The sequence below is a fragment of the Polypterus senegalus genome, chromosome 1 (genome assembly GCF_016835505.1).
Source record: "Polypterus senegalus isolate Bchr_013 chromosome 1, ASM1683550v1, whole genome shotgun sequence".
NCBI classification, from domain to species: domain Eukaryota; kingdom Metazoa; phylum Chordata; class Cladistia; order Polypteriformes; family Polypteridae; genus Polypterus; species Polypterus senegalus.
This window is the reverse complement of record NC_053154.1, coordinates 195642967-195663312: the sequence shown is the minus strand read 5'-3', so window position 1 is coordinate 195663312 and position 20346 is coordinate 195642967. Positions and strand designations below refer to the sequence as shown.

Sequence of the window (20346 nt, the reverse complement as noted above, 5' to 3'; positions counted from 1 at the left end):
GCCGTGCTGCTTGATCTGCATATCGTGCAGTGCTTCAAACATTTAAAAGCCTGTACAGCAGCTGTCCCACTCTGATTTATTTCCAGCCCCGGGCATGGTTAAATCTTTTGCCACAAAGTCCCATCTCGTGAGACGCGAGTTCTTGATATTTTTTAGTTTATAATTTAAAAACAGAATAACAATCTGAAAATAACTAACATTAAATAACAACATCACATTAAAGTTCCATAAATTCTGATTTGAATGATTAAAGAAGTTATGAAAATGAAAAGCAAACATTTTAAAAATAACGTAAGATGATTGTTAATGTAATTGTTTTGTCATTGATATTGAGTGTTGTTGTCATATCTATCTATATATATATATATATATATATATATATATATATATATATATATATATATATATATATATATATATATATATATATATATATATACCAAAATATTGGCAGCGGAGAAGTAAAAAGAAAAGGAAACATTTTAATAATAACGTAACATGATTGACAATGTAATTGTTTTGTCATTGTCATGAGTGTTGCTGGCATATATATATATATATATATATATATATATATATATATATATATATATACACACACATACACACATATACACATATATATACACAGTTATATATATATACATATACACACATACATATATATACATACTGTATATACACATATACATATCTACATATATACTGTATATACACATTTATATATACAAATCTACATATATATATCCACATATATATATATATATATTAGGGGTGGGACTCGATTAAAAAAATTAATCCAATTAATTAGAGGCTGTGTAAGAATTAATCTTGATTAATCGTATGTAATCGACACGTAAATTTGCCCCAAATCGCAAATGTTTTTTTTTAATTTAAAAGTGTTTTAGTGGGCTTACAGAATCAAATAATAGACATGTACATGAATATTGTAAACTGAAGCTGTTTTAATTTCTGAAAAAAAGCCTTTAAACTGCATTTGAATTCAAAACAGAAACAAAAATATCATCCCTGGTTAAAATTGGGCAGACTTAAAAATAAAGTGGTAGTTTAAGTACTTTAAGTAGATTTTCAGAATAGTATTGTCTTTAAATAATAATAACCAAAATTTCAACATAAAGTGCAGTTTTTCTTCTTAAAAAATAAGTCAGAAACATAAAAGGTAATTTGACCAACTTAATCTTTAAACTCTGAGTAACCTTAGCCAAAATTATTTTGTACATTAGGCTAAAACAGTGTGATCATTGAACATTTTGTAATTAGATGTAATTAGAATTACTAACGGTCACGGAAGTCCAATGATCCCCAGTAAGAGCCACAAAGTCCGCTTTCTGTAATGCATCTAATTTTGCTTGCTTTTCAGTGTGCACAAAACCATGCTTTTATCAAGGCTTCGGAAGTCGAAATGATCAGTCGAGGAACGCTTTATTCCGACTCTAACATTTTTGTAGCTGTGATGTGTGCATCAGTGTAATGGATGTACCAGGAAATGATGCATTGACAAAAGTTCCCGCTTGCTTGGAATTGAAAGTGTGATTAAATGCGTTATTTTTAACGCTGCTATGGAGTACATGCATCAAGCTTCTCAGCTGTGCTTGTGCTAATAAAGGGAAACATTTTAAAAATAACGTAACATGATTCTGCGTTAACCTAATATTTTTTCATACGTCCCAAACCAAGGAGATGCAAGGTAAAATGAATCAGTAGCGCGACATACTCAGTGCATCCCTCTCGAATCGAACCTCGAATGTCGGCATTAGAGGCTTAAGACTCTACAATTGAGCCACAGCATGTGGCTTGTCTATGCGAGTATGTACTGTAGATAGGGGTATATATATACATTTAAATATATACCCGTATCGCAGTGGAGAAGTAGAAGTTATGAAAAGAAAAGGGAACATTTTAAAAATAACGTAACATGATTGTCAATATACAGTAATTGTTTTGTGAGTGTTATTGAATGTTGCTGTCATCAAGGATTTGATTATCATTATTTCTTTCAATCAGGGTCGTATTTGTACGATGTGTTGTGTTCAAGTTACATTCCGTGTTTGTCAATCGCTGTAAAGATGACAGGTTTCATTCATCGATTCGTTTCTTACTGCATCAATAAACAGCTCGCCTTCTTCTTTATCTGAGACCTGACACACTGCATGCACGGGTTTTTTACACTGTCTTCCTTTAGCGGGACATTGACTTTTTCCACCGTGTGCTTTGTTTCCACAGTAGCTGCATTTATGAATATGCTTATCAGACGCTTCATATTTTTGCTGCCTTTTCAATTGTGTAATTCGGTTTTGTTCAGCGCCTTTGGAACTGTTGCTTTTATCTGTGCACTGCGCCAGTTCACGTGAGCCACTCGGTGTACTTGCATCGAAGGTTCCCAGCTGTGCTGGTGCCATCTCGCTATGTCCATAGCTTTATTTAATGTTACCTTAGTCCTGGCACTTAAAACTTTCTCTCGCAGTTTCGCTGAGTTTGTGTCAAACACCACCCTGACCATCTCATCTTCCTCTCCATAAGCACAGTCCTTCACCCGTGAATATTTACCCGTGGCAGTTTGCTATTGGATTGCCGCTGACGGACGGCCTTCTATGGGCAGGCACTAAATTACAAACGCCAGCGCAGCCTGTCTATGAACTTAATTTAAAGTGTAGGTTTACATTGTGCTTTGTTTCCGAAGTAGCAGAACTCGCTTCTTATTGTTTCGCTGCCTTCTCAATTATATAATGCATGTTTTCTTGAGCGCATTTTTGAGGTCTTCCTGGTTTTCTATGTACTGCGTGATTACGTGGGAGGCGTGATGATGTCACACGAAACTCCGCCCCCACGGCGTTGAAGCTCATCTCCATTACAGTAAATGGAGAAAAACTGCTTCCAGTTATGACCATTACGCGTAGAATTTCGATATAAAACCTGCCCAACTTTTGTAAGGAAGCTGTAAGGAATCAACCTGCCAAATTTCAGCCTTCCACCCACACGGGAAGTTGGAGAATTAGTGATGAGTCAGTGAGTGAGTGAGTGAGTGAGTGAGGGCTTTGCCTTTTATTAGTATAGATAGAGCAGATTTGGAACACATGCATTTCATGCATGTTCCGTGTTTACAACGATCTGGGTAAATGTAGAATGGCAGGATGTGTGAGACAAGAAATGTTGAACACACAGCTAATATAGAAACTTTTTTCATGTTATAGTAGTAATGACAAAATTTTGTCATGAAGTGTATAATCTGTCAAGACTGAAGTCCAAATATCAAGGACTTTCAGAAAAAGTAAAAGTATAACAAAACAAGTGTGCTTTTATTCAAGAATAAAATTGAAGAAAAAGAAATCGGGGTACAATGTTGACATGTCCGCTTGGTTGGTGCAGAGATAATAACTGCTGACTCATAATCAAGAGGTTGTGTGTCGATTCTGGGTCCTTCCTAGATTTACCGTTTTGACCTGTGAGCTGCGCTTATTGTTACTATTAAAAGATCAAAACATTTGATTTGAGTCAATAACAGCCGGGGTAAATATATGTCACTTGTAACGGTTAGCTTTTTTTTTCCCCATTCAGTTTTATTTTCTCAGTCATGTTCACGCTCCCCCCGAACTGAAACTGTTTTTTTCAAATAAAGACATTCTATAACAGAGGTGAAGTCAGACGAGGTTGAGGGTTCTGCACTGGAGAAAGAGAACAGAAGCCCTCCCCGTACGACACATCCACTCACACATAAGAACAATGCAGCTGCACCAGGCGTAAAGGCGAAAAATGGCACCGGATGCAGCAACAGGTTGGCCGTCATCCTGCCCCACATAGGTCCTTTAACAAAACAGCAGGGCTCACAGAGCTCACCAAGGTATCATGCAAAGTTATGTTTGCGATTATGTTTTTTGATGGTCTTAATATGAAAAACATTTGTGTAACGTATATAAACGCCTCATTGAATGTTGTTTATCTATATTTATTTACTTCTTACAGTGTAAAGTCAAAGTAGACTGCAGAGCTTCCTGTGTTAGATCGACGTAGGCATGCTGTCAAAGCACATGTTTAATGCCACTCATTATTTACGAAAAGATCAGTTATGTAAAGTGTGATGTTAGCTTCCACCTGCAGCTACAGGTACCTCAGTATGCGAGCAATGGTACCAAGAATGCAGCCACACCCAGTAGGCTGCTTGTGCTGATTGACACATTTGCAAAACCAAAGACGCTAATGGAGAGGTGTGAAGGAATTTAAGGTGGCCCGGGATAACAACTTTTTACACAGGCTACGGGGAGTCTAGTGTTAACTGTAGATGGTGACAGATCTAAAACCTTTGCTATCCTGCACTGTTCAGCACAAAGTGGTGAGTAACATTCCATCTCTGCTTGCAAAGAATGAGCCTTTGGTGGATCTTCCTTTTATACCCAACTTTTTGGGAACGTGTTGCAGGCATCAATTTCTAAATGTGTTTATGTTTAACAAATTAGTTTGTTGGTGAAAACACAGAAAATCTTTTTTGTCCTTTTGCCTGTTAAATAAAGGTTCAAGTGAATTACCAAAGTACAGATTTTAGTTTTTCTGTATTTTAAGAGACTGTCACGACTTTTTTGGAGCGGGATTTGTATTATGTTTTATTCAGTTATATTTGAAATACTTTCAGTGAATTTAGGAAAAAACATAAACCACTCAATTAGTTTAATTTACTTGATTCAATTATTCAAAAAACTAAAACCGAAATACTGAAAACAATAACTCAGTAATAGGTGGGATTTATTTAGGAAGGGAACCAGTCTATATAGAAACTATGTATGTTAATACTGGCATCCCCTTTTATTTTGCATTAGAGTGTTTGTGCTCTACTTTGGGATACCACACTAGCATTCACACTGTGAAACAGTAAGAGGTCTAGCAGTGTGTAAGGTCTCAATGTACCTAAATAATAACACTTAAAGCATTTCCATTATACAAATGGAAACTCCTTGACTTTAAAAGGAGAAAAAGTGTTAAAATTTACAGGAATCTAATAAGAAAAATATGTTAAAATAAGCAATCAGACGTTTTAGAAAAGAAAAAAAAAACATAAGAAAAGGAGAAATGGGCAAGGTGCAGGCATGTTATAAGTGAAAAAGAAATGAAGCAGAAAATAACTTACATATCCATCATCATTGTCATTTGAGCTCAGAGAGTAATATCCCTTTAAGGATAGTCATAAAAAAGAACAGCCAAATAAGATTTTATGAAATATACAAATAGCATTTGAACTCAAAAAAAAAAAAAAAAACACAGAAAAAGTAGCTTTAAAATAAAGAAAAGCCTCACAAAATAATATAAAAAATTGAGTCTAATCGTTTCAGTTTAAAATTGGTTAAATTGAGAAAGTACATTAATAAAATGAATAATCAACTATAAAGTAAGGCTCCAAACATCATAAAATGAGTGTAGTTATCAATCTTAATAAGTAACTCAACATATCAGACACTTGTCATTTACTTAAGATTCAACATTTGTATTTAAATATATACAGTACATATTTGAAAACAGGGAGTAATTTCCAGTACCTGTGTTTTAAAATGTCAAATTTTAAATTAACACAGTTTTTTTAACAAATTACAAAAAAATTGCATTACTTCATTGTAAATAGTTTCTTTCCCCCAATTCTGTGCTTTTGTTGACTTCATTAATGTTGTTTTCTGCACTTTTTTTGGTTCATATTCAAATTATCAATGGAGAGGTCTATTCCCATCTATGATTTTCAAATATTACACAAATTATTTTATATGACTTTTAATAATAGTTATTCTGGTAATTTAGCAGAAATATGATCTACTGTACATTAATGGTTAAAATATAAAGAAAATAGACAATAACAACATACAGTGCATTGAGATAGTATTCAGACTATTCAGTATTCATTTATGCACACCTTATTATGTTGTACAATTAATTTTAAATGGGCAAAAACGCAAATTTACCCATCATTCTACATTGATTACACCCAAAATAAAGTGGAAAATGTTTTTAGTTTTTGATTTTTACCAAATTTGAAATCTCTCATTTATTTAATTATTCAGACTATTTCCTTTGACACTCCAAATTGCAGTCAGGTGCATACCATTTCTTTAATTATCCTGGAGATGTGTCGAGAACTTGAATAAAGTCCACCTGTAGCAAACTGGGTTTATTGAACAACAGCTTGCTGTTGGAGTCCCCGAGTACAAGCATACATATGTCAAGAATAGGAGGTGTCAAAATAGCTAGCCTGTGTGGCAGCTGGTCAGAACAGTAGCTAGCATGTGTGGTAGCCAAGTGCTTAAAATACGTGTGTGATCAAAAAGGGCTATGTAACTGAAAAGGACTGTGTGCCCAAAAGAGCCGTCTGTTCATAAAATAGGGTAGTTAACTCTGGGAGACTTTGTTTGTCTAAAAGGGAGCTTACTTAATCTCAGGGATTCATTGGGGTGCATCAGAGACTGCCAGTGAGTATTGGGGAGTTCTTCAGATCTCACTTTGAGTTTGGCAAGTGGTCTCAGTAGAAAGCATGTGGAAGAATGATGGGTCATTAATGTAGTTTTGTACATTAAATAGGTATAGAGTATGTTTGAAAAGAGCAATAGGTGTAAAAATGCTGTTTAAGTTTTATAAGGTGACATGTTTTAGGAAAATGTTGTAATTAAAAGTGTTAAAAGAATGTGAAGTGTATTTGAAAATGTTGTATTTATGCCAAGAAATGATGTATACTTGGGATTGGGATTTCTTGGTCTTAAAATATCTGCTTAAGATATGTATTGTGCACATAAATTTTAAAATATGTAATGTAATTTAAGAGTTCTGAGTTAATCTTGGTTAAAATAAGAGTTTAGAATATGCTTAATATTTGGGAAAATTAAAATGTCTCCACTTTTGCTTATAAAATGTGTGTAAATGTGCAAAACATATTTCCTCCAAACCCTGATCAAGTTTTCAGGAAAAATGTTCTTTTGATAATTATAAAATACAAGGGAGACAGTTTCTTTCAGGAACAAAAGTGCTACTAGTGTGTTTGTATGTCAACTGACTAATGAAATACATTCCAACTGAAAAGGATGTTTCAAGTGCATATATATGCAGTGGAACCTCGGTTCACGACCATAATTCGTTCCAAACCTCTGGTCATAAACCGATTTAGTTCTGAACCGAAGCAATTTCCCCCATAGGATTGTATGCAAATACAATTAATCCGTTCCAGACCGTACAAACTGCATGTAAATATATATTTTTTTTAAGATTTTTAAGCATTTTAATTACACCATAGAATGCACAATGTAATAGTAAACTAGATAGATACTTTATTAATCCCAAGGGGAAATTCACAACTAATGTAAAAACATTGAATAACACTGACACAAACACCCAGGCTCCCTTCTCAGCAGCACGCGAGCCCGCCCGCACGTGCTCTCTCTCTCTCTCTCTCTAGTATGCGAGCCCGCTCTCTCTCTCTCTCTCTCTCTGCAGCACGCACGCACGCACGCAAGCAAGCCCGCCCGCTCTCTCTCTCTCTCTCTCTCTCTCTCTCTCTCTCTCTCTCTCTCTAACATTGCAGCAGTTCACGCTATAGCCTTGCAAGCCAATCGCTGTATAAACTTTTTTTAATGAGTTTTAATCACGGGGGAGGGTGGGAGAGGAACACTTGAACAAATCCGAACTTTATTTAAAAACCGACCACAAGCTAAGAACCGAAAAATGAACATTTGAAAAATCCATAATACAAAAACTAACCATAAACCACCAAGAAAACTAACCTTGCATGACGTGAGGAGGAACTGGGTGGAGAGGAGGTTACAGTTTTGAGGGAGAGGTTTTCCTAAGGTGTTTTCTCTCTTGTGATTTCTTAGATTTCTGGTGTTTTTAGCTGTTTAGCTGGTGGGAGCGAAAGCCTCATGCAGCCATTCCAAAAACAAAGCCCTTGTGACCCAACCGTTCGTGTTTGCCCTCCATACCACTGACAGTCTGGCTTTGTTTACATTGTGCTGCTTGAAAGCACAAGGGTTCTCATATTGGTAAATGAGTAAACTGGTAAACAGTTTTTCCACCTCTTCCAGCACTTGAGGCCTCTGCCTGGTTAACGCTATAACTCCTTTTGCAACATCAGCTGCTTTAATAGATTCTTTCTGCTTTAGAATAGTCGAAATCATAGGTTTTGACTTCTTGTCCTCGGCGGCAAGATCAGTAACACGAATACCACGCTCATACTTTTCAATAATCTCTTTCTTTACTTTGATTTCAATTTTCTGCAAAACTTTCTTCTCATCACTCTTCACTTGCTTAGAAGCCTGGTTAACTGCAAAAGCACACGAAATACTGTAGAGCACAAAGAGATCACAGATAAAGCAAGCACGTCTGACTGAGAACAATGAACAGGGAGCGGCTCAACACATGCTTAAATACAGTAATCAGCGCGTACAAACCGGAAGGGAAATAAAATAGAGCACAAACAAAGAGTTCACAGCGAAAGTATGCACGCACATGCAAGCACGCACGTCTGACCGAGAACAATGCAACACGTGCGGAAATCATCAGCGCACACAAACCGATGGGAAACTGGCTTGTTTGTATACCGAGTGTGTGGTCGTGAACCGAGGCAAAAGTTTGGCAAACTTTTTGGTCGTAAACCGAGTTGTATGTGTACCGAGACGTTCGTGAACCGAGGTTCCACTGTATGTATATATATATGAATAAATATATATTATATATTATATATATAAGCATTGTTTTAAATTGTTTGAATGTGAGTTGTTAGGTAACTTAAGAACTATTAAGGATAGGTTATATGGTGGCACAGTGATACCCAGCAGTAGAAAAATGTAACGTTCAAGCTTGGATGTTTTCTGTGTAGATTTTGTTATGTTCTCTTTATGTCTGTGTAAGTTTAAAGGAATGCTTTCTTACGTAGGTCTATAGGCTGTGCAGAGGAACACAGGTTGGACTGGCAACAAATAACAGAAGGAGAATGAAAGTCAGATGATGGTACATGAAAGTTATACTTACAAGTGGGAGTAGAGTAATGGCTGGTGGTTCATGAAGAGTAGAAAATATTGTTGGCAAAAGTGATAACTGGATGTTGTACAGGGGGCCAATACAGAATGGACAAATTTGTTGCTGAATTAAAAGATTCTGTTTGAATTAAAAGAGCTCTGAATTTAAACTGCAAATTATATGATTAGTTCCAATGAAAGTCTCCAGATTTGGTAAGTGCACTCCACCATTTCTTTTGAGTACTGGCCATACTTAAATGGAAGAAGGTTCTTCTAGTAATTTTTGAATTACAAATTCAAGTAAAAGGACACATTTTTCAAGATAGCAAGGAAGCTAGTGACAAGCCCTGACCTCCAGTCCAGGTAGTGTTCCATATTGACACAAATTGTACCAATAGAAGGTGTATAAATAACTGCTTTTTCTACAGAACCAAAACTCTGGGAAAAAATGCAAGGAGAATCTAGGAGAACAAGTATAACAACTAGCTTGAGCAGAACATAATGGGTTGAAAAGATCCATGTTATTAAACAGATACATTTCATATATTAAAATTTTTTACTTGTTTACAATACTGTAATATTTAACTGAAAAAAGGAACAGAACCTCTAATCTAAATATAAATACAAATAGATTTTAAATTATAAGGCATTTGATACAATGTGATATACTGATTTCTTTTCACATCCACTCCTTGTGTTTTAAGTAATTTGTATACTTTAGCATTCAATTCTATTTCATATTTAATGTTTGCATAACATAGCTGATTTAAGTGTTAGTTTCATTTCCTAATTCTAAAGCCTAAGTAGGAAATGTATGTGTTAATTTGATTAGTAAAATAACTGCTTAAAAAATGAAACTGGGATATGTATGAAGAAACTTTTAGCTTTTAAACATGTTAAGAGATGTTAATAGATTTATTTCAAGAACTAAATAACCTTTAAATTATTCAAGAGACTTTATGTGGGAAATGATAAAATATATTTTATATGAATTATCTCCTGTTAGCCCTAAACATAATGAATTTTAAAATTCTTTTGTAAATTATTTTGAATCTGAAACAGAAATAAAGAAAACTGTGCACATACTCGAACAATATTCTGTAATTATAAAAAAGGAACACAGAGGCTGTCTTAGTTTATTTTGATCTCATTTCCAAAGCCAATCAAGAAATTATCAGACTGTGGATTTCTCACTTGACTCCCGTTTGCTATGCTGACAGAGATATTCTCTGGAAGACATGGGTGTTATATTGCCATCCATAAAAGGGTACAGGAAACAAAGAGACAAAGTAAACTTGCACTTTAGAATAATGAGCACGAATTTTCTCAATTTCTACAGGAACCGCCATAGAATATGGCTCTTTAACTAATAACCTTCATACCACTCTGTCTTTTTTCTTTACTTTTGTTGTCATTTCCCATCCTTGGACTCATTTGTGTTATCTGTAGGGGAAGGGAATAATAACATTTGGCTTTTACTAATTGTTATGTTAATGGAGTCAGTCTCAGAGTTTTTACTGGCTGATACTCTTTCACTCCAAATTTCCTATAAAATTGACACGTGACAAATAGGGAGGTAAAGTTGATTCTGTGATATCGTAAATGATTTTTAGGTTACAGAGCTATTTTCATAGCAGCAAAGGTTATATTGTGAGGATATGCTTTTTAATTGAGTGGAACCCACAACAGCAGCCAAAATTTTTTTTTTTTTTTCTTGAACATAAGAGACAAAAAGAAAAAACATGCTTGTACATTGTGCTTACCATCTTCAGAACTCACTTTGATAATTAAAAACAAAATGACCAAAGATACAGGCAGAGACTGGATAAAATGACCATCTATTTTACTGACAGCGTTATTGCGAACAAGGGGTACTCCCAAAGAAACAGGCCTAAAACCTAATGAGATATAAATTTTGAATCCATAAATAACTTTCAGCTAGGGCTGGGCAATATGGAAAAAAAAATCTTATCACAATTATTTTTGATATCAGCCAATATCTACAAAGTAGGGAAAATAAGAATTGAACGTGTCATGTTTTTCTCAGTAAATATATTTCTAATGGGGCTATTGACATGGAATTTTCACCAGATGTCGGTAACAACCCAAGTAATCCACATATACAAAGAAATCTAACAAATATGTCCACAAATTATGTGTAAAAAAGTTGTATGACACAGGGGAAAAAGTATTGAACACTTTAAGAAAAGGAGGTGCAAAAAGGCATGGAAAGCCAAGAAAACAGCTGAAATCTGTCTGGTAAAGTTTGGAGGTGCAAACATCATGGTGTGGAGCTGTTTTTCAGCATATGGTACTGGTAGACTTCATATAATTGAAGGAAGGATGAATGGAGAAATTGTACAGGGACATTCTTGATAAGAATCTGCTGCCATCTACCAGAAAGGTAAAAATGAAACAAGGTTGACATTTCAGCAAGACAATGATCCAAAACACATAGCCAAGGAAACTCTCAATTGGTTTCAAAGAAAGAAATAAAGCTGCTAGAATGGCCCAGTCAATCACCCAACTTGAATCCAATTGAAAAACTATGGAATGAACTAAAGATCAAAGTTCATAGAAGAGGCCCTCAGAACCTTCAAGATTTGAATATACTGTAGTTTGTGTGGAAGAATGGGCCAAAATTACACCTGAGCAATGCATGCAACTAGTTTCTCCATACAGAAGGCAGCATGAAGCGGTCATTACTAACAAAATAAATTAAATAAATTTCAGTAAGCGTGTTCAATACTTATTCCCTGTCATTCCACTTTCTTACAAATAAATTAATTTACAGACTTATTTGTTTTGATCTCTTTGTATGTGTGTATGCCCTCATCTTTTGAGCCTTGGGGAGTCTTTTTCAATAACGCTGATTTTTTGAGTTTTCCCTAACAATTTCTGTCATCATTTTCTCTATTATCTCATTCCTACTCCTGACATACAGGTGTGCACAGTGGCTGCAACCAAAACATTAGCACGTGTGCATTAACCTCATAACCTGATGTGGCTTTAACGGTATTCCTGCCAGATGATTGGTTCAGTGCTATTGTCATTATCATTGGCTATTCGTTTTATCTATCAAAACATCAGTTCTATAGACTTTCTACTGACCATGTCTTATGTTTCTATTAAGGAAAAGTTATTTTGCGATAATTATGTTCACTGTTTTATTGCCCAGCCCTGCTTTCAACAATTACAGATGAAGTATTGCAATACTAATATTGAACAATACTTTTAAATCATACACCTGCATTTGGAAGTTGCTCTTCCTAGCACATTGGAGATAACACCACTTGAATCTGAATCTGGAGACTAAGCTGTCATAAAGGTCTGCAGACAAAGGAATTGTTCCGACTCCAAGGAGAAATAATCAACAACAGAAAGGGGATCAAGCCATGGACCAGGCCCTTGACCAATTGACTACTGGACTATTGCAGCGTACTCAACTTCCACTTAAAGGGGTCACAGGTTTCTACTGCAAACCACCAACACAAAAAATGATCACTGTGGGTCCCAAAAAGTAGATGACATCTGTCCACCCTGGATCAAGAGTTTTAAATATTAATATTTGTTGCCTTGGTTTATTGGACTCCAAGACGTGTTCATCATATTAAATCCTCACAACAAAAGTAATTCTGACACACATTAATCTCTCTCTTTCTGCAGCAACATCTTTTGAATAGGATTTAAATTGTGGAGTTATGAATGTTATAGAAGGAAAGTTAATTACCTGCAAGCACAAAAAGACAAATTAACTTCTACATAAGAAACATGTACAGTGGAACCTCTGTTCACGAACGTCTCAGAACACGTACAAATTGGTTAACGACCAAAAAGTTCGGCAAACTTTTGCATCTGTTCACGACCAGACTCGGTATACGAACAAGCCAGTTTCCATTTCGCTATGTGCACGCCGATAATTTCCGCACGTGTTCAGTCTCTCCCTGTGCAGCGAGAGAGAGAGAGAGAGACACACACACACACGCACGCACGCACGCACACACACACACGCAAGCACACGAGAGAAAGAGAGACAGAGAGAAACACACACACAGACGCGCATGCGAGAGAGAGAGAGAGAGGAGAGAGAGACGGCTGCATGCATTAGGCTTGTTTTTTTAAAGAGACAGATTCGAGCATTTTAACCTCCAATTCATTTCTGTTTACAGCGATCCGTTCGTAGTGTGCATTGTTGCAATGTTACTATTCTTGGTGGTTTATTAAATTATGGATTTTTCAAATGTTCATTTTTTTCCCCATGCTTAAAACTCATTTAAAAAAAAAAGTGTTTTTAGCGAACGGTTCGTATCGCTACAGCGCGAACTCTTGCACTGTTAGTCTTCTCTGTTGTGTAAGGTTTTCTCAGTGTTATTCAGTGTTTTTACATTTAGTTTACTATTACGCTGTGCATTCTATGCAGTGCTCTCCTAAGCGTTAATTTAGTTAAGCGCCCGGCTGTCATCTCGCATGACATTGTGAGATGACAGCCGCAGATCGAATGATCTGCAGAGATGGCAAGGGACGAGCGGGCGGGTGGGCAAATATTTTAGAGGTAGAATCGCAAGTTGCAAGGTGCTAAAGCTAATAGCAGGGACAAGGCGGAGCGTATTTCACAAGCAAAGAGTATGGGAAGGTTGGCTTTAGAGAGGGGGGTGTACTTGGCAATAGCAGGGGCGGAGCAGTTTAATTACAATAGCAAGGAGTATGAAGAGGTGGGCAGACGAGGCGAGAGGAAGCTGTACATATTAATAGCGGGAGTGGAGCGGCACTTCACAAGCAAAGACAGTGTGGAGGTGGACGGGTGAGAGAAGGACTGATTAAAAATAAATAAATAAATAAATAAATAAATACTCGTGGAACCAGCCTATCAGATATCAGAAAAAGTGCGCCAGGAAATGACGTCTTTGTTCTCAGCGTCAGTGCAGTCTGTGTAGTGCTGCTAAGCTTATGTCGAGAATAAAGTTGACATTTCCACTTTATTCTCGCCGTTTATCTTGAGATTAAAGTTGACATGTTGACTTTATTCTCGTAGTTTGTCATTAAAGTAGAACATCGTAAACTAAACTTCATCTAAAAAGGAATATTTAAATTTACTAAATTTTCTCAAACCCCGTCATAAATTATGTAGCGTATAAAATGCTTTGTGTTATCGTGAGGTGATTGGTTATGTGGAGAAAGAAAAAGGAAGGATAGGAATTGGGGTTTTGGTACATCAGATACAGACAGCATGCATGCAATAAAGAAAGCCCGCTCAGAAGAACATTCATTGAATTCTGTGTTCGGGTCTCCAACCACCAGATCACGAACCCAATATTTACACAATATTTAAGTTAAACCTGTGCGAATCCCATTCATACATACAGTTTTTTGGAGCCTCGTCACACCTGCCATAAAGTTCCCTACACGGAACGTACACCTGGGGACCTCTTACTGCGCGGGAGCAGCACTACCGCCACACTAGTGTGCATGTTGAATACATGCTTTAATGCACTTCATCATGAAAATGATATCAAGTATGTATCTTAGCATTGTAAATGTTCAGAGAGCAGGAATATCATTAGGGCCCATGATTTACCGCGGCAAGAAATTGCGCGGCAAATGCAGTACCAGAACTCCATATGACTAATTCGTAAACCCAAGCAAAATAAATGCAATTTTTCTTTTTCTTAATCCTTAATAATAATCAATCATTATTTGTAATACTAATCAAATAGGTATATCAAAGCGTTCACATCCGTAAATTTTAATCCACAGATTTCCTTTAGGCATACAATGCTGAAAAATATATAGGCATAATATTATTCTCAACAAACAATTGAATAATGTTTCTAAAGTTATTGCTTATTTATTGTTGAAGAAAACGGCACTGTAAGCTCGTAGGTTTTCTTGTGACAGAGAATATCGCAGTGGTGACAAAACCGATCCAGATTTTGAGAACTAACGTTCCACATCAACAAAAGAGATCGGCAACGCAATGTAAACTTTAGCAAGAGCTGCTAAGCGAGGCAGTCTGTCCTCTAAGGCATGCCAAAAAGCAGTGATATCAGCTGGAATTACTTCATGAGATGCTATGTCCAGATAAGCTTGCCATTCATCTGCTGCAGCCATCATTGTTGGCACCGATTGTGCATGATCAGCAAAATTCTTCGATAAGAATGGTAGCTGTCGTGGATCAAATATTCTCACAGATCTGAATAGGTCTACTGCCGGCTGTTTGGTTCCCAAAAAACATTCTTCAAGTTTAGAATCAGTATTGTGCTTTGCAACTTCACAGCTGCTGGTTGCAATTGGAAAGTCGGACAATTTCAGGCAAGACAGTAAGTCAGACACTTTGTTGTAAACATCGACAGCCATGAATGACTGTGCCTCAAAAGAAGTCAGAGTGTTCATAATTGGCTGGCAGTAAACAGATACAAATTCAAGTTCAGCTCTCAGCTCGTTAAGTTTATCAGTACTTTGCAGCAACGCTGACAGCTTCTTTAACTGGACTATAGCTCCATTGTGTTCGATTTCAGTAGCAACGAACGAGATATTAATGAAATAATGCAATAAGCTAAAGAAAGAACTTGAAGTAATCAAAACTAATCATACGAATATCAATATGCCTCAAATGGTGAGATTTCATTCAGATTTGATATTTTCCGCAGCAGTTAGGTTAATTCCGCGGCGTGCCATTTTACCGCTGCAAAACCCTAAATTCCGCGGGCCGCAGTAAATCATGGGCCCTAAATATCATGAAGTGAATGTATTCTGTGCAGCGATCCCTCCCAGTGCCTCCTCAGTGCAAGAGGAAGTCCAGTTAAGAAGCGTGTAGTGATTAACAACTCGGTCGGGGAACACTTAACACAAAAGCATTTGATGCACCACACTACCTTATAACGGGGTTTGAGAAAATCTAGTAAATTAAAAATTGATTTAAGATGAAGTTTAGTTTATGACATTCTACTTTAAGAACAAAATAAACTATGAGAATAAAGTGGAAATGCCGACTTTAATCTCAACATAAACGGCAAGAATAAAGTGGAAATGTCGAGAATTCTCGACATATGGTTTTTTTTTTTTCTTCAATGTGCCCGTATTTTTTTTTTCTTCACCGTGGCCCTAATACGCTTCTGTAGCTTTGTTAAAGTGACCCATCTGCCATTCCTTTTTTGTACATATCTTGCCCTGCCGTAGTGCAAGTGTGCATTGGATATCCAATAGGCTCCCACTCAAAAGTCTTATTCATAGGTACTTTTAATTTTTTCCAAACGTTTTACCAACATGAGCAAAAAGAAAGTTTTACCAACATGAGCAAAAAAAAGTGCTCAGTAAACAACACTGCTCAGTTTCAGACAAGAGACGCCACAAACTAATGAAGGTGCAGTGTGAACTCCTCATGTGGCAATTTCAGACAAAGACATTGCAGAGGCTGGTCCATCAGGGGAAATCTCTTCAGCACACCCTCTGCCAATTGATAAATCTAAGCACCGCTTATCCGGCATAAACAAACAATGGTTTAAACATTTTGATTGGCTAATGGTCAAAGAATGTGGTATGTGGTGCTCATTGTGCATGAACTATTCAAACATCCATCCCCCAAGGAGGGAGTTATTTTGGGTAAATGTGCCATGCATAAGAATTCGAAAAGAAAGCTTGCTGGACCATGAGAAAAGTAAAACGCACATCTTTTAGGAAAGCGTGTACTAGAACTAGCATCGGTCAAATTGAAAGATCTGTATCGGTGTTAAATAACTTACAGAGGGATGTCTTTGTGGGAGCTTTAAGATTCATGTTTTGGTTGGCAAAAAATTAGTTGCCACATACAACATTGTTTGAAAAGCTGTTGGAACACTGTAACGAAATGGGTTGCTCCTTTTCTAGGAACAATAAATATTTAACTGAAGACTCCTTCTGCATATGCAAGTTGGCTTTGAAGAATATTGCTTAATTTGTTTCATTGTTTTCACTTTTCTTCCCGACAGTGACAATACTTGTGCCTCTTGGTTTATGTCATAACAATTGCTATATAAAATTTTTCTTGGGGTTGCAGGATCCTGAATTGGATACTTCTTAAATTTAATAAAAAATATTCTGGCACAGGTGTCAAGCCTTAAAAAAGGAAGTCATATTGAGCATTGGAAAATAATTAATAATAATTAACTAACCACCAAATTACCCCGTCCCACACCACCCAGCTACATTTTCATGCTACCCGGCTGGAAAAAATTTCTGGGGAGAACATTACTATGGTATAATTAACTATATTTGTACTTAAAAATCTTTAAAAAAAAATATATTTACATACAGTTCGTACGGTCTGAAACATATATTTATTTACATACAATCCTATGGGGGAAATCCCTTCGGTTCACGACCAAATCGGTTAACGACCAGAGTTTTGTAACAAATTATGGTCATGAACCGATGTTCCACTGTACTTAACTTTTTTTTTTATTAATGGAAATAGTGAATGCTTACTGTGAATTAAAATTGTTTAAGGTTTAACTTGCATAACAGTTGGGATAACTGAATAGTTTAGTAACTATTATTAGCATAACATGGCCATCACCTAATGTTAAAACAATGGTAAGGGTACATTTTTGTTTTAGATATTTTTAGAAGCCCATTAGTAATTGGTGTGAGAATTTATATTTAAGGATTAATATTTGTATGTGTTTTGGACTATGCCCATCGGGCCTATGTAATATAGGTAATAACCAAACAAAGCAATAAATTGGGCACAATAGAGATAGTATGTCTTATGCAAAAAGTTTGTGAGTGTGCAGTTTGTGAATGCTGAAGCTGATGACAGAAGATTTATTTAGAACAAGAAAACTTGGGTAAAATCCTTGCAATTTAAATGTGACCTTGAAATGAGTCAGTGCCTTGCACTAATGAGAGTAGTGCTGATATCTTCCAAAGGGACAACTGACACCTAGTGTCAGCAAGATATCTGCTTGGAACAAACAAAGGTGATAACCTAGTATAAGACCACATCTGGATGTAAAATGGGGCAACTTTGTGGATGTATGAGAATGTGAATGCAGTTGTCTGCATAAGGACTCTGTCTCTGATCATTGTTTTACATATCACTGGCAACACAGAGCAGTAACCTTTGAAGTTTTAAAGTAAACACTTGTGCTATCTGTGTCTCTACCAACAGTACTATTAAATAGTCTGATTACAGATGAAATACAAGACTAGGTACATTTTGAAAAATAGCATAGCTAATGTTCATTTGGATATGAAAGAAATGATCAGCTACTTTAAAAACAGGAAAAATATGACATTGATCAAATAATTGTGGACACAATATTTTAACATTATTCTTAGAAGTTATGTGACAGAATTCTGAGATTAATAAAATAAAAAAAGCAATTAATACCGATATAGCACACAATAGATACAATTAGAAAGTAATAAAGGCCTGGATTTTTCAGAAGAGATGGTCTTCATCCTAACTGGAGGGGATCTTATGTATTATCCCAAAATATGGCAGCAAAACTGCCTGGTTGACTGATTAGAGCACCATCCAGGCCGCAGTCATGTGATCTTAAATCACAGGCTGTTGTTTATCCCACCTGTTATTTTCCTGAAGATGTTACCCATAATCCCTGTTGTGGGGCATCCAGTAAATTTAGTCTTGAAACAAACCATAAATTAATTGATAACCAAAAAATAAGGTGTATAATTAGACCAAGGGATAAAACCAGACACTCCACCAGGGGCATCTGTAATAGAAATTTAATTCAAATTAAAACAAAAAATATATCAGCAGTTCAGAAAGAACCATGCAGTTTTAAATGCTGTTTATTGAACATTCGCTCTCTTGGCACTAAAGCTGTTTTGGTAAATGATATTATATTAAGTTCAAAATTTGATCTGTGTCTTCTTACTGAAACCTGGCTTAGTAAATGTGACACTGTTCCCTAGCTGAGGCGTCACCAGATGGATACTCGTTCCTTCATAAGTCTAGAGATTCTGGTCGAGGAGGAGGCCTTGGAATAATTCATTGTAACAAAATGCAAATCACTCCTAAAAATTTAGGCAACTTTACATCCTTCGAGGCATTCATTTTAAATATTAAAACAGATTCCAACACAATTATAGTGCTAGTCTACAGACCACCAGGGCCATATTCATTGTTCATGACTGAATTTAGCAACCTTCTGTCTGATTTGGCTATAAATTATGATCACGTAGTTCTGATGGGGGATTTTAATGTACACATTGATGTGGAAACTGACACTTTTAGCAAATGTTTTACTTATTTGTTAAATTCAGTAGGATTTTGTCAGATTGTCAAAGGTCCAACTCATAATCATAACCATACATTAGATTTAATTATAACTTACAAAGTTGAAATTCAAAATTTAAATATTACTCCATTAAATGTAGTTATTTCCGATCACTTCTTAATTACGTTTGATTTAGTTCTGCCCATGCCAGCACTCGCAGATTAAAACAAAGACAGTGCGACATCTAGATTGTAATTCTGCTTCAAAATTTATAGATACCTTGAGTAAGTCGAGTGTAATTGTGGAAAACCATTTAGATCAGTTAACATCAAATGTAAACGTGGAAAACAATTTAGATCAGCTAACATCACATTATAATGTGACCTTGAGAGATGCTCTGGACACAGTGGCTCCCTAAAACAAAAGTGATCAAAGCACATAGAAACTCTCCCTGGTTTAATGAAAATACTCGAGCTCTTAAATTAGAGTGTCGAAAACTGGAGCAGATGGAGAACAACAAAGCTACATGTCTTTCAAATTGCATGGACAGAGAGTGTAAATAAATATAAAAAGGCCCTCTTTAAAGCTCGCTCAGAATACTATTCTACATTAATAGATAGCAATAATAAAAATCCTAGGGTACTTTTTAGAGCAGTGGCTAAATTAACAAATGGGAATTCAGATCAACAGTGCAAAATACCAACAGATATTAGCAGTACAGACTTTATGAACTTCTTCAATGAGAAAATTAAAAATATAAGATCCCAGATCTCAGCATCACAGTACAAACCAAATACTAGCTTAGCAGACCCTGTCACATTGCATTCAGCACTTTAATAATTTTAATCCTGTAACTCACCAGGAAGTCTTAACTTTAATTACTAAAATGAAGCCCACTACTTGTTCCCTAGATCCAGTGCCAACAAAACTAGTAAAAAGTGCAATGGATGTTCTTGCAGCGCCTATTTTAACCATTATCAATAGTTCATTACTGCATGGCACCATACCTGATGCACTAAAAGTGTCAGTCATTAAACCTTTACTTAAAAAGTCAGACCTAGACCCACACATACTAAATAACTATAGGCCTATTTCAAATTTACCATTTCTCTCTAAAATACTAGAAAAGT

General features: G+C 36.0%; 1 protein-coding gene across 4 annotated transcripts in view; it reads right to left on the bottom strand.

Annotated features, from left to right (window-relative positions):
• Positions 1-20346, bottom strand: part of LOC120537348 (lisH domain-containing protein ARMC9) — a 167161-nt gene that overhangs the window by 113325 nt on the left and 33490 nt on the right. For 3 of the 4 annotated variants that reach the window (XM_039766253.1, XM_039766261.1, XM_039766236.1), the window contains exon 10: positions 5138-5179. The exons of the other annotated variant lie outside the window; for it this stretch is intronic. In XM_039766253.1, coding sequence (XP_039622187.1) covers positions 5138-5179 — 42 coding nt within the window. The remainder of the gene's footprint in view (positions 1-5137; positions 5180-20346) is intronic. 4 annotated transcript variants of the gene reach the window in all.